A 13,358-nucleotide genomic window follows, 5' to 3' on the forward strand; every position below is an offset into this window, starting at 1 on the left:
AACCTAGACTGTGATTGTTTAAATGATGTATTCAATATAGACAAGAAAAATACAATAATTTGTGTGTTATTAGTTTGTCTATTGTTGTGATTAGATGAAAATCAGATCAAATTTGATGTCCAATTTATGCAGAAATCCAGGTAATTCCAAAGGGTTTGCATACTTTTTCTTACCACTGTATATACTGTTTACAGGAAATGTTATACCTAAATTGATGGGTATTTTGCTGTAGCAGTTTGATTGAAATGTGTTGGCATTCTTATAGACAGCTGTAATTGCACTCTGTTATTTAAATAATGAAAATTAAAAGTTCAATATTAAAAATGGCCAATATTCACATAATTGATTTTATGATTTTATTTGTCATTATAATCACATAACATTGTACATTGTAGGCCTATGTCTTCATTACATGTACATTTAGCAAGACCAAATTAACTGAGAAGACATCATAGTCGATCACATTCTATTATAAATACCTTTTGAAGTTCAGTACATTTCATGATGATTGTGCATAATTTATAAGACATACAACAGGTGGAGTGGATGGATTGATTTACGTTTTCTTTAATCGCTTTGGTGCTATTTTCATAAGCATGTGGTGAATTTTCCAAACTTAAGTACAAGACTCTAAACTGACAACACTTGTAATACCCCCTATCTTATGTTCAGAACCTTTGATTGTGCATTCATTGGGGTCTTTCGCCCCTGAGTCATTCATGCAAAATCTAAGTTCTATGAAATACTAATACTTGCTTAGTCAGCAATACCTCAGTTAATGTTCACAATTTAGTCATTTTAACTACTATTAAATCCATTAGCAAATAATACAAGATACAAATGTCAAAACAGTTATTTTTAACGTGATGAATAGAGTGAAATGGTAAATATGATTTTCCATGCAGTTTGACTATAACTTGACATGTAACATTTTAAAATAATTTGTATCCAATGGCAGGTTGTGAGCATGTTGAGAAATATGTCAGTCTTACAGTTTCATTACATACATACACTACATGACCAAAGGTATGTGGACACCTGCTCGTCAAACATCTCATTGCAAAAGCATGTGCATTAATATGAAGTTGGTACCCACTTTGCTGCTATAACAGCTTCCACTAGTGAGGTCTGGCACTGATGTTGGGCGATTAGGCCTGGCTCGCAGTCAGCGTTCCAATTCATCCAAAAGATGTTCGATGGGGTTGAGGTCAGGGCTCTGTGCAGTTCAGTGAAGTTCTTCCACACCAATCTCAACAAACCATTTCTGTATGGATATCGCTTTGTGCACAGGGGCATTGCCATGCTAAAAGAGGAAAGGGCCTTCCCCAGACTGTTGCCACAAAGTTGGAAGCACAGAATGGTCTAGAATGACATTGTATGCTGTAGCGCTAAGATTTCCCTTCACTGGAACTAAGGGGCCTAGCCCGAACCATGAAAAACAGCCCTAGACCATTATTCCTCCTCCACCAAAATTTACAGTTGGCACTATGCATTGGAGCAAGTAGACTTCTCCTGGCATCCGCCAAACCCAGATTAGTCCATCGGACTGTCAGAGGGGGAAGCGTGATTCATCACTCCAGAGAACGCTTTTCCACTGCTCCAGAGTCCAATGGCGGCGAGCTTTACACCACTCCAGCCGTCGCTTGGCATTGCACATGGTGATCTTAGGCTTGTGTGTGGCTGCTTAGCCATGGAAACCCTTTTCATGAAGCTCCCGACAAACAGTTATTGTGCTGACGTTGCTTCAAGAGGCAGTTTGGAAATTGGTAGTGACTGTTGCAAACAAGGACAGACGACTTCTACGCTCTATGCGCTTCAGCACTTGCTGGTCCCATTCTGTGAGCTTGAGGCCTACCACTTCGTGGCTGAGCCGTTGTTGCTCCTTACAACAACAGCACTTACAATTGACAGGATTCAGCTCTAGCTGAACTAATTTGAAGGGGTGTCCACATACTTTTGTATAGATAATGTACGTAGGACAATTCATCAGAAATAGGGATATTGTAAAGCAGTTGGCAGTTGTAAAAACATAGCACTGCCCCATGCAACATTGCACAAGATCACCTTTTCTACAGGACTTGTCAACTGACACAGTATCACCTCTCTCTCTGCTTGAAATTCATCAGCTTACAGTGTTTCAATGAAATTCAGATAATGAGTGGAATCTATTGCTATATACAACCCAGACCTATGTATTTCAGCAGTGCAGTGTACACTGCAGTATAATTCCAAATGGTAGCACATACACTACCGTTCAAAAGTTTGGGGTCACTTAGAAATGTCCTTGTTTTTGGAAGAAAAGCACATTTTTTCTGTCCATTAAAATAACATCAAATTGATCAGAAATACAGTGTAGACATTGTTAATGTTGTAAATGACTATTGTAGTTGGAATATCTACGTAGGCGAACCAGAGGCCCATTATCAGCCACCATCACTCCTTTGTTCCAACGGAACGTTGTGTTAGTGTTGGAGAAAATTATAGTTGAAATGATTAATTATGTATACATTTTAAATTAGAACCATTGATTTTAATACTATTATGTTGTGGTATGAAATGTATGTTTTTTTTGTTAAACTAGGACTGAAAATGTAGGTAAAACTAATGAATTGTCTGTACCTTGTGGGTTTAAGGGAGAAGGAGAGTATATCTCTTTAGACAGATAAAAATGTTCTTGGATGTTCCATTAGTGGAGAAGAGTATATCTTTTAGACAGATTGGAATGTTTGTTTTATGAGGGGAGTAGAAGACAATCTCCAGACCTGAAGACACTGCGCTATTGTGTGGATCGAAGAAAGTGTGAGAACTGATGACGTCATTTTGATCTTCTCTTTAAAATGAAATGTTCTTTGTATTTTGGGTCAGTACTCATCAAGAATAAATGCTGAACTTGTTTTTAAGACTGGTCCCTTTCTATTTCATGCAAATGATAAATTTACAACTTATTATGAAATAGATAGAGTGTGAATTTCTAACAGTTAGCTAATCCAAGTTTATCATTTTAAAAGGCTAACTGATCATTAGAAAACCCTTTTGCAATGATGGTATTACAGCTGAAAACTGTTGTACTGATTAAAGAAGCAATAAAACTGGCCTTCTTTAGACTAGTTGAGTATCTGGAGCATCAGCCTTTGCGGGTTCGATTACAGGCTCAAAAGTGAAGAGTGAAGAGGCGATTCCGGGATGCTGGCCTTCTAGGCAGAGTTGCAAGGAAAAAAGTTATATCTCAGACTGGCCAATAAAAATAAAAGATTAAGATGGGCAAAAGAACACAGACACTGGACAGTGGAATTCTGCCTAGAAGGCCAGAATTCCCGAGTCGCCTCTTCACTGTTGACGTTGAGACTGGTGTTTTGTGGGGACTATTTTATGAAGCTGCCAGTCGAGGACTTGTGAGGCATCTGCTTCTCAAACTAGACACTCTAATGTACTTGCCCTCTTGCTCAGTTGTGCACCGGGGCCTCCCACTCTTCTTTCTATTCTGGTTAGGGCCAGTTTGCGCTGTTCTGTGAACGGAGTAGTACACAGCATGGTCCAAGATCTTCAGTTTCTTGGCAATTTCTCCCATGGAATAGCCTTCATTTCTCAGAACAAGAATAGACTGACGGATTTCAGAAGAAAGTTATTTGTTTCTGGCCATTTTGAGCCTGTAATCGAACCTACAAATGCTGATGCTCCAGAAACTCAACTAGTCTAAAGAAGGACAGTTTTATTGCTTCTTTAATCAGGACAACAGTTTTCAGCTGTGCTAACATAGTTGCAAAAGGGTTTTCTAATGATCAAATAGCCCTTTAAAATTATAAACATGGATTAGCTAACACAAGTGACCCCAAACTTTTGAACGGTGGTGTACATGTAGACTGACTCTTTTCGATTTTGTCCTATTGAAGCACACTGGCTGATGGGAAAAAATTATGATGTAGTATTTACAGCCATATCCATATATGATTTGTTTTACCTTCCACCATAAATTGATGTCAAATTGATACATTTTGTATATCATTTTTCAGTGTTCAGCAGTTATCAAACTACATACGTTAACTAGGCACTACATAATTGTGGTTCAGTATTTATCAGTTTTGAGCAGTATGATTAAGTGAATTGTGTTAACAAATGACAAGAAAATCATATCAACAGCAAAGTGAATATTGCATTTTGAAAAACAGTTACTTAGATTGAACATGTATACAAATTGAAAGAGTGCTTTGGTGCAGTGAACTAGTGACTTTGAATTTGTTTGTTGTACTCAGTCAATGGGAAATGTGCTTAGAGTTTTGAAACATGATTTTTGTGATTAGAGTTGTGAAAATGTACCACATACTTGTGAAAATTGCACCCAAGTCATTGGGAGAAAAAAAAACTGAAATACAGTGTGTGATAAAGTTATCTTGATAGCCATTCAATCAGATTAATTCTCTCACAATACCTCTTAATATAAATGTACATACACTTTAGAGACCGATCATTACAACTGAAAAAAATACCTTGATGCAGGACACACAATGATTAATTATTTGAATTAGAAACATGCTTTTGTGTGTAAGCACCCCTGAAAAACCATAATCAAAAAAAGACATTTAAAAAAAGTATATATATGTTTCTCACAAAAGTAGTGTGTATTAGCTGACCGATATCCACCTCATTTTTGAAAACTTTTAAAACACAGAAACCAAATCCCGAAACTATGGATACAACTTCCTCCATGCTCATGCATGATCACAATTCATATGTGCACCACTAGAAATCCCTGTATTTAATAGTAGGTTTCTGTTAGCTGATACATAATGACAAAATACACCATATTACTGTCCTGCTAATGTGCCTGGACTTTTTAGGCTAAACTGCCTTGGAAAAAAGCATAACTGATCCAGATGGTTGCCCAATCAGGCAACCTAGATGCGCTTACTTCAAAATGAATATGCATTCTAAATGCCAGGTTTTGAGTGGTTATTCAAATGACAGGCTATTCACTGCTGTTTACAGCCTAGACTAGAGGTTGTACTCACTTGAAAACAATAACATTCTTCATTACATTGTGTTGTTGTAGCCTATACAGGATACATTGCTTGTCCCTACAAAACTGAAACAATAGGGTATCTTTTCGAGCATCGTACCTGGGTACTGGGAGGGAGCGCGCCAATATTGTAAACTACCTAGGCTTTATTTTAATGATACACTTTTTTCCCCCTTTGACTGGATATATGCACTGCAGTATTAAGCCTAACATTGGTCTTATGAATTATGGTCTAATATCCACACGCTTCTAACTTAAGCTATATGGTACATGTCGAGCCTGTCTGTCTTCATTGTTCTGTTGCGAAATTATGCATCTGGCCTCTCCGCTGTCACGGCTATTCCTTTTAAATGTTGTGGAGTCCCAGTAAAAGCCAAAAGCTTGTTGGACACTTGTTTAAACGTATTTTCATTAGCCTACTAATAGCCCATTGGAGTTTAGATGCACGCTTGCTCTTGCTTGCTGAATGTAAAATATGCTACAGCATTAACGGGCGGGGAGATGGAAAAGAGCAGTCCATATTTATAGTAGGCTACTCCTATCTTAACACAGGGCTACATCCTGACAAAATAGGTTCACACATATGAGTGGCCTGCTAATGTATCTTTCTGGACCTTATACACTGTTGAGGATAGACCCAAATTGATCCAAAATGGTTGTATAATCAGGCCCACGCTGTTGACCTATGCAGTTATTTCGGCATTTGTGCGCAGTTATTCAGATTAGCCTACATCACTGCAGTTTACAGCCCACGGACAATAGTTTCGTATTCACTGAATAACAATAATTAATTACTCATTGCACTGCGTTGTTGTAGGCCAGGTATAATTATTTTCTTGTCTTAAAAACGTAGGCCTGGGACTAATCAATAGTGGAGCTTTGCGTGCCTGGGGACAACGGAGCGCAGCCTGCTGGAACGCACTACAGATCTGCCATATCATAATCTGTTAATTTATTTTTCTCGGACTTTGACAGGTAACTATTTAGCCTATAGTTTAATATTTAGCTAGTGAATGGCCTAATATCTAGCTAATATTTCGCTTCTTATTCCGGCTAAACATCAATAGCCTCTCTCTTCCAGTTGTTCCCGTGCGCAACAGGCTATATGCCGCAAGCCTCTCCGAAATAGGCCATTCCTCTTCGTGTGAAATCCTAGTGAAAGTTATAGTCTACAAAAGCTATAGACATTTAGATTTTTTTTATACTAGGCCTAATAGTTTATTCGGGGAAAGAAGCATGATTGTTCTTGCTTAATCGCGGAATGTAAAACAGGCCATACAACAGCATAGAAAATGCACGTCGAGGAAAATTGAGGGAAAGTGCATTGGTGTGATTACTTTTGGCCAGTTATGATACGATTGTTGCACTGATGCATTGCAAAAAGTTGCACAGAACATACAGAGACGAGCACAGTGAAAAAGAAGACCCAAAGGAATTGACAACCATTACAAAAATGGAAATCACTTGCAAACCACTGGAGCAAAAAGGCAATGGCATGCAGTACAATATGTGCAGGCTAAATGGCATTTGTTGTTGAATTGCTACATTTAAATACAAGTTACTATATCATTTTTCACTAGGCCTACATGTACATTGAAGTAGCCTATTATTTGCAGTTGACAATGTACACACCCTAAAAGTACTGAATGGTCACTGAACCAGTAGCCTGTCTGTGCGTTAGAGACCTCGTGAATGGTCTTGTGTTACCACCTTATCAATAGGCAGCCTGCAGTAGACTGCTTTGATCAGTTGATTGACAGGTGTAGGACTGTAGAATGATAAACGATCAGCTTTCCTCTAGGATGGAAGCTCACCAATGTTTTATAGTTATGTAGCCAATAGTTTATCATTGTAGTCAACATTAGAGTTATTGGCTTGGTGGATGGCCCAGGCCTTAGTTAACTCTACCACAACAGAACCAGCCTACTAGAAGGTCTAGCTAACATTAGCGCACTTCAATCAAATAAAATAATACTTATACACTTACACTTACTTAAAACTGTTTACTTGACTTTTATACTCTATGAATTGACTCTTTCAAATCATTGACTCTGGAAAGTTTGCCACCAGCACGCTGCAGTAGGGATATAAAGTGGAAGTCGAATCCATCACATACATTGTTTGGCTGTGCCCATTGCAAATATCACTCCGATACTTGAATTTTGTAGGCTACTATGCGCTGTGCTGCATTTCCATTGTTTATGCTTTGAGTTTACGTATCCTTTTACTTGCTGATAACAGTTTTTTTCATGATATACCTGTTTTATTCTGCCACTTGCACTCCTGCACAGTTATCTTTACTCTCCGAGGCAATAGCTAAATATTCTGCATTCCTGGAAAGAAAAGAGAAAGAGAAGTGGTTAGAATATTGTCTGCTTATTATCTAAAAACCTGAGCGATTTCATCCCATAGACATAGATAGAGGACTTTAGTGCCCAAAAGCCCATTTTAGCATGGGCAGAGCCATTAAGAGCGTTCACCCTTTTGATGTAGTCAAATGGGTGGGACTTCCTATGGGTTAAGGAAGGATCACATAATTCCATCAGGAGGATTAATTATACTTGTGAGCAAACTGCAGATGCCTTGTCTTTATACCTGTTCAAACAACACCCTCCAGGGGGCACTATGCACCCTTTCAGTTTCTTTATCAACTCATAGAAGTAGCAGAAGAAGAAGATTGACTACTTCAAAATGGAAATGGCCCAAATGGCACCATCCATGCTCTGACAGATGCCATAGTGGGACAGATACAATGTTGCTTCCTCTAACTATCTCTATGTTTCATCCTATCCTCAATCATTCATCCCTCCATTCATCCTTTATTCGTCTATCTATAACCATTCTAATCACTGTCATTACTTAACGAATTTCAATAAATCAAATACATTTTATTGGTAGCGTACATATATTATGCAGATGTGATCGCAGATGCAGCGAAATGCTTATGTATCTAGCTCCAACAATGCAGTAATACAAAACAATACAAAATAATAATACCCCCAAAAAAGAAAGAAATTAAGAAATATCAGAACAAGCAATGTTAGATTCCAGAATATAAAAGTACTGTAATGTATATGATGTGTATACATTATGGACAGTATATGAACAGGTGTGGACAGCAGTAGTTACAGTGCATATAGGATGAGCCTATATAAACAGTATGAAACATTATTAAAGTGACCAGTAATAAATTCAACTACACAGCATATCTCCTACTATTCCCATGTCTATTCCTTCATAACCTCTTTATCAATCCACTTAGCCCTCTAACCTCTCTATCCATCCAACAACCCCTCTAACCTTTTTTCATTCATCCATCCTTAACTTCCTTTATCCTTCCATGAAGCAACCATCCATAGAACTTAAGTAAACAGACTTATTGCTTTAATGTAGCAAAGCGAAGCAAGCAGTGTCAGCTGAGCTAACATTCAATCAAAGACTGACCATCATTTATTTTAATGGCAGCTTATTCAGTTTGGCCATTCAGCAAACATCATCGCTTCAAACTGCAGCGCGTTTGCCAACCAGCCCCCCTGCCTCCACCTGCTTTGGTTCTGTCCTTCTAGAACCCTACCTATAGCTTTTAAATTCACTGAGAACTTTCCCCAAGTTTAGCACCCCACGGAGCACAGCCTGAACACCAAGGCCATATCTATTTTCATAAACATTTTTATGTTCAGTGAAATATGATGTCAATGGAATACATGAGTTTCCTCCTGACACAAATATATTTCACTCCTTTACCTTCTATTCAGCTTTAAGCAATTTAAACATTTTACACAACTACAAAACATAGTTATAGACTGCTGAAGCAAGCAAACAAATGTTGTACCTTCTTTGGCTTTTCTAGAGGGGCAAATGTGACGATTGAGGGACAGAGGGATGGGAATAGTGAGAAAAGGGAGTGGCAAAGAAGACGAAGATAGAGAGAAAGACTGAGTACAGGAAGAGAATATTGAACAAGGAACAACAAGGAATTGCACTACTCAGCACTATGGAAGAGAGGAGAGAACACAAATCAACAGGATGAACAGGTACAGAACAGACAAGGACAGTGAGATTATGTAGAGGGAGACAATAGAGGACCAAAAACAAAAGGATACAGCTGCAGGAGAGGAAGTAGGGTTACAGTGTTACTTACGCGCTTTCTCTTATTGCTTCCTCTCCTGCAGCTGAGATCTTTCTGAAGCAGTATACCATCTCTATGTAGAGCCAAGCCTGTAGCCCGATGATGGACACGTACATCATCACCTCAGAGACTATGGAGGCTGTCCCTCTGGTGGCTAGAAAGAGAGATGGCGAGAAAGATGGTGGGAGTCAAAGCACTCAAAAATGCAACCACATAGGGTCTCAGCACTTACAAAGGCCTTTAAGGCGTTAAATTGCATACAAAACATTAGTCTGTATAGTAATACTGAACCTTTAGCCACCACTTTCAGGTGCACAAGCTTGCTGACAACGGTCTGGTATTCGTAGAACTCGTACGTCAGGAGCCGGTGGAAGAAGCAACGGTAGGTGCCCGAGTCATTGAAGGTGACATTGAAGACGTAGATGGACGCATCCTGTATGTCTTGGCTCCTCTTACTGCCGTTCCAGTCCACGCGGTCCTCAAAGCGCTCATCCACAATGTGGGGGCCCTCCTCATTGTAATTATATATCTAATGACACAATGACATCTGGGTTGTTTACCTGGCACTGAAAATCTCTCCGGTTTCACTTCCTAGATCGCCACCCGTATCTGGCAACGTCCAAGTTGATAGACTCAAAAGGATACAACTGTGTTTTGAGAGAGGTTCTTTGAGTAGGAAAGTATACTCAAAGTTCCATAAAGTAGCTGTGATCCTATCTGCCCATCGGCTGTCTCAGTTGCCCTTGTGATCTCTGAGATCTAAAATGGCATCCAGATTAATTCCATTTGAACCGCACTCAAAACTCTGCCATATAATGTAGTTGGGCATTGTGGTGTGTGCATATGTGCATGCATACCTTTTGTGTGTTGGGCCTTGTGGTTGTGTGCTCAGGGATGGGCTCTGGGCCATGTGGCGTAAGACAGCATTGTCTAGAGGACTACTGCTGGCATACTCTAAACAGACTGCAGACTATAGTGGCAGCATGTTTTATGTGGGCACCAGAGCAAACAAAACCTTGACCCTAATCCTACAATCTACTGCAGTTTGTAGTAATTTGGAATACTATAGCAATCATAATCAGTCTCAGATACTCACATGTGCATAGTCAGCTTCCCCTTTGGCCTTGAAATACCAGTCGACCGTGGCAGAAGCCTCCACCTCGGGCCTCATCTTACAGGAGATGCAGCCCAGTTTGAACCCTTTGCCTGCAACGGCCTCAGTGTCCGAGTCCACCTCTGAACAGGCCCCATGGCACAGGGACACTGTTGTTGAGAGGAGAGATGCTATTAGTACTTAATATTTTTACATTAGAAATGGGTAGCTTCACAATTCAACAGTACACAGAAGAATATCCATATATTGAAAGATTAATGGTCAACTCCACTAAGGTGGTCAACTCCACTTACCAAAGAGGGCACAAAGCAGAGACAGGAGCAGCAGCCGCACAGCAGACATGTCCTCGGGTGTAATGTAGCAATGATAGTACAGATCCTAGGGCTGAGAAGCCTCAAAAGCTATCAAAAAATATCCCAACAGTCTCTTTGAACACTTGAGAGTATGATATTCCTTTGAGATGTTATCCAGAAAGACTTTGTTTGAGCAAAGTAAGAAATGGTAGGGACTGAAGTTGCTTCCTCCGAAATGACCTTAGAAATAACAAAAATAGGAGTCCCAACATCTTCAATAATACAATTGACGTGTGTTAAATTCCTTCAACCAACACTTGATATTATAATAATATATGCCATTTGGCAGATGCTATTATTCAAAGCAACTTAGTCATGCATGCAAACATTTTACTCACTGGTGTTCCCGGGAATAGAACCCACAATCTTGGTGTTGCAGGCGCCATGCTCGTTGTGCCATGCTCTTAGTGCCATGCACTTCTCTTTAAATGGAAACAATCTTCTCATCAAAGACTATTGCATTAATGAATTGACATTGTTACTACTGTTCTCATATGCTTTTTCATGCAGGATACATGCAAGTTTAACCATTAATATTGGTTTACAATTCATGTTTTTTAGGAAAACTCTGGCGCTTGATGATTTCAATTCAATAAAGTGCAAATATAAGGCCAATAGGCCAAGGAGAGACTTTCTAGAGAAGAAACATAATACACAATACAGGCTAAGAGTGCTAATCTAATATACAGTCGGCCTATTTAAAAGCCTCCCTTAAAAAGATGACTGCAGCCAATATACACATTTTTTTTTCCAATTTAAATCTAGCAAATAAAAGTGCTTCACTTCTTTGGCTTGAATCAACAAGTTAAACATGGGTTACAATGTTTAATGCAACATTGATCTGATTACTGCTGTTACAAAAGAGCCTACACATCCCTAAACTATAACTATGATTATGGTTCGTTTTTTCTATTGTTCCAGATTTTTGTTGATACAGTGTTTACAAATCTATACCCTGGCCTGGGATTATCAGTTCCCTGAAGTCCTAATATCAAATACACTGAGCTATTATTATCTTTACAGGCTATTTATACCAACTGTAGTCTGATGTTCTATTCGAATAATAGGCCTACTTCTAAATTACATTGACACGGTTATATATGACACTTATTTGAATAATCTATCGACATTAAGGGTCTTCGGTTATTTTAATACGCTACTGTAAAATCGCAAGCCACTGCATAGGCTAAATTAATAATTAATTGCATGCCAGAAGAAAGAAGGCCTAGGCTACATAAGCAACATACCGATTATATATATTTTTTTTAGGAACACTGTAAATGTGTTATTGCGCTATTTGGTTTAAATAATCATCATTTGCGTTGTCTCACATTTTACTGTCCTCACGTTGTCCCTTCTGAACAAAATTGCCTCCTTATGCCGATCTGTCCTTTTTCCTGGGGAAATGTAGGCTATCTGTTCCTTCTGATGGATTATTATTATTGATCCTTTTGAGTGGCAAAAATGATTCCACCCATCAAATGACCCTGGATTTGTAGGCCTAGAAGAGATGTTTCTCCCAGGGTTGCATTGCGAATAATAGACTTCTCGCCCCCTGTCTGTCGTTATATTTTTTTTTTTACCGCAGTGCATTTGGTTGCAGCATCCTCCAAACAGGACACTTGTGTGAAGCTAGCCACAATAAGGATTAGCCACAATAGCGGAATGAGCTTCTCCTTCAGAATAAAGGTCCCCCATTAGAAGTGATTCAAATGGATACAAATACTGGAATGATGCCATATTTGGACTAGATAAGCCTAATGCTAAACAAGGTCGGAATGTTGTTTTATAAATTCAACAAAAGACAATAATTTGTTAATTTGACATCACACTGTGGATGTATTAGACTTTAGAATTGCATTACTTGGTGACACTGACAGATTACAATTCTGAAGAGTTTACACAAATATTATATTAGGGAACTTTAACTGTGGTAAATCACCTCACAATACAGCGTATTATGCGTATTGACATTCATATTACAATGTACAGCCTTACCTATGGATCTTGGGATCTTGGGTTGCACATTTATGAACCCTTTAAAGCATGACAAATGGCTATAGATGCTTTGTAACACCCACAGCCTACTCAGTGACACACACAGAACACAACTATTAGGGAACGTTAAAGAGCAACTGCCCCTTGAAACCAACTAATCCCTTTGAAAAAGGTCTATGTAGCATTGACTTGAGTCAGAAAACATTATTCTAGGGTCAAAATTGACTACCACGTGTAAATAGGATAATTTTGGTCATAAAGTCAGTCTTATCTAAACAGAGTTTTGAACCTCAGTGAGTCACAACAAGAAAATTCAGATTGGGATTGGATTACAATTATGTCAACAAATCCTGCCCCCTTTTGCCAAACTGAACGTGCAAATCGCCCCTCCGCCCACTCACTTCCCTTCATTGAGGGAGTTCTATTACACTGGCCCGGGATGCACCGGGAAATGGCCCGTCATGTCATTTGGAGCAAGCAGGGAGTGAGGAGCGCTCTTCTCACATTAGGCTAATCTGCGCCACTCGGTCATGATGTCAACAAGGCAGCTAGTTGCATCATCCAAAAACATCTCCCACTTTAAATTAGCACTACATAAATGTGTTACAAAGCATCTATTACCATATTTCATGCTTTAAAGGGTTCATAAACGTGGCATAACACAGTGACATAATCACCCATTATGTCGAATAGGATTTAAACATGTTCCTGCCTTTTCTTGTGAGTTTTTCCTAGCCACTGTGCTTCTAC

The 13,358-nt window shown here is 39.0% G+C and overlaps 1 protein-coding gene across 1 annotated transcript; it reads right to left on the minus strand.

Moving 5' to 3' along the window:
- Positions 1-342: 342 nt before the first annotated feature.
- On the minus strand, positions 343-12,238 carry LOC109907632 (sodium channel subunit beta-1-like). Its single transcript, XM_020505720.2, has 6 exons — positions 11,942-12,238; positions 10,551-10,790; positions 10,240-10,406; positions 9,435-9,672; positions 9,156-9,297; positions 343-7,347 (listed from the first exon to the last, which is right to left on the minus strand). Exons 2-6 carry the CDS (start codon positions 10,597-10,599, stop codon positions 7,278-7,280), a joined length of 666 nt encoding a protein of 221 aa, XP_020361309.1. The 5' UTR covers positions 10,600-10,790; positions 11,942-12,238; the 3' UTR covers positions 343-7,277.
- Between the last annotated feature and the right edge of the window lie 1,120 nt (positions 12,239-13,358).

This window comes from Oncorhynchus kisutch, linkage group LG17 (genome assembly GCF_002021735.2).
Source record: "Oncorhynchus kisutch isolate 150728-3 linkage group LG17, Okis_V2, whole genome shotgun sequence".
Taxonomy (NCBI): Eukaryota; Metazoa; Chordata; class Actinopteri; order Salmoniformes; family Salmonidae; genus Oncorhynchus; species Oncorhynchus kisutch.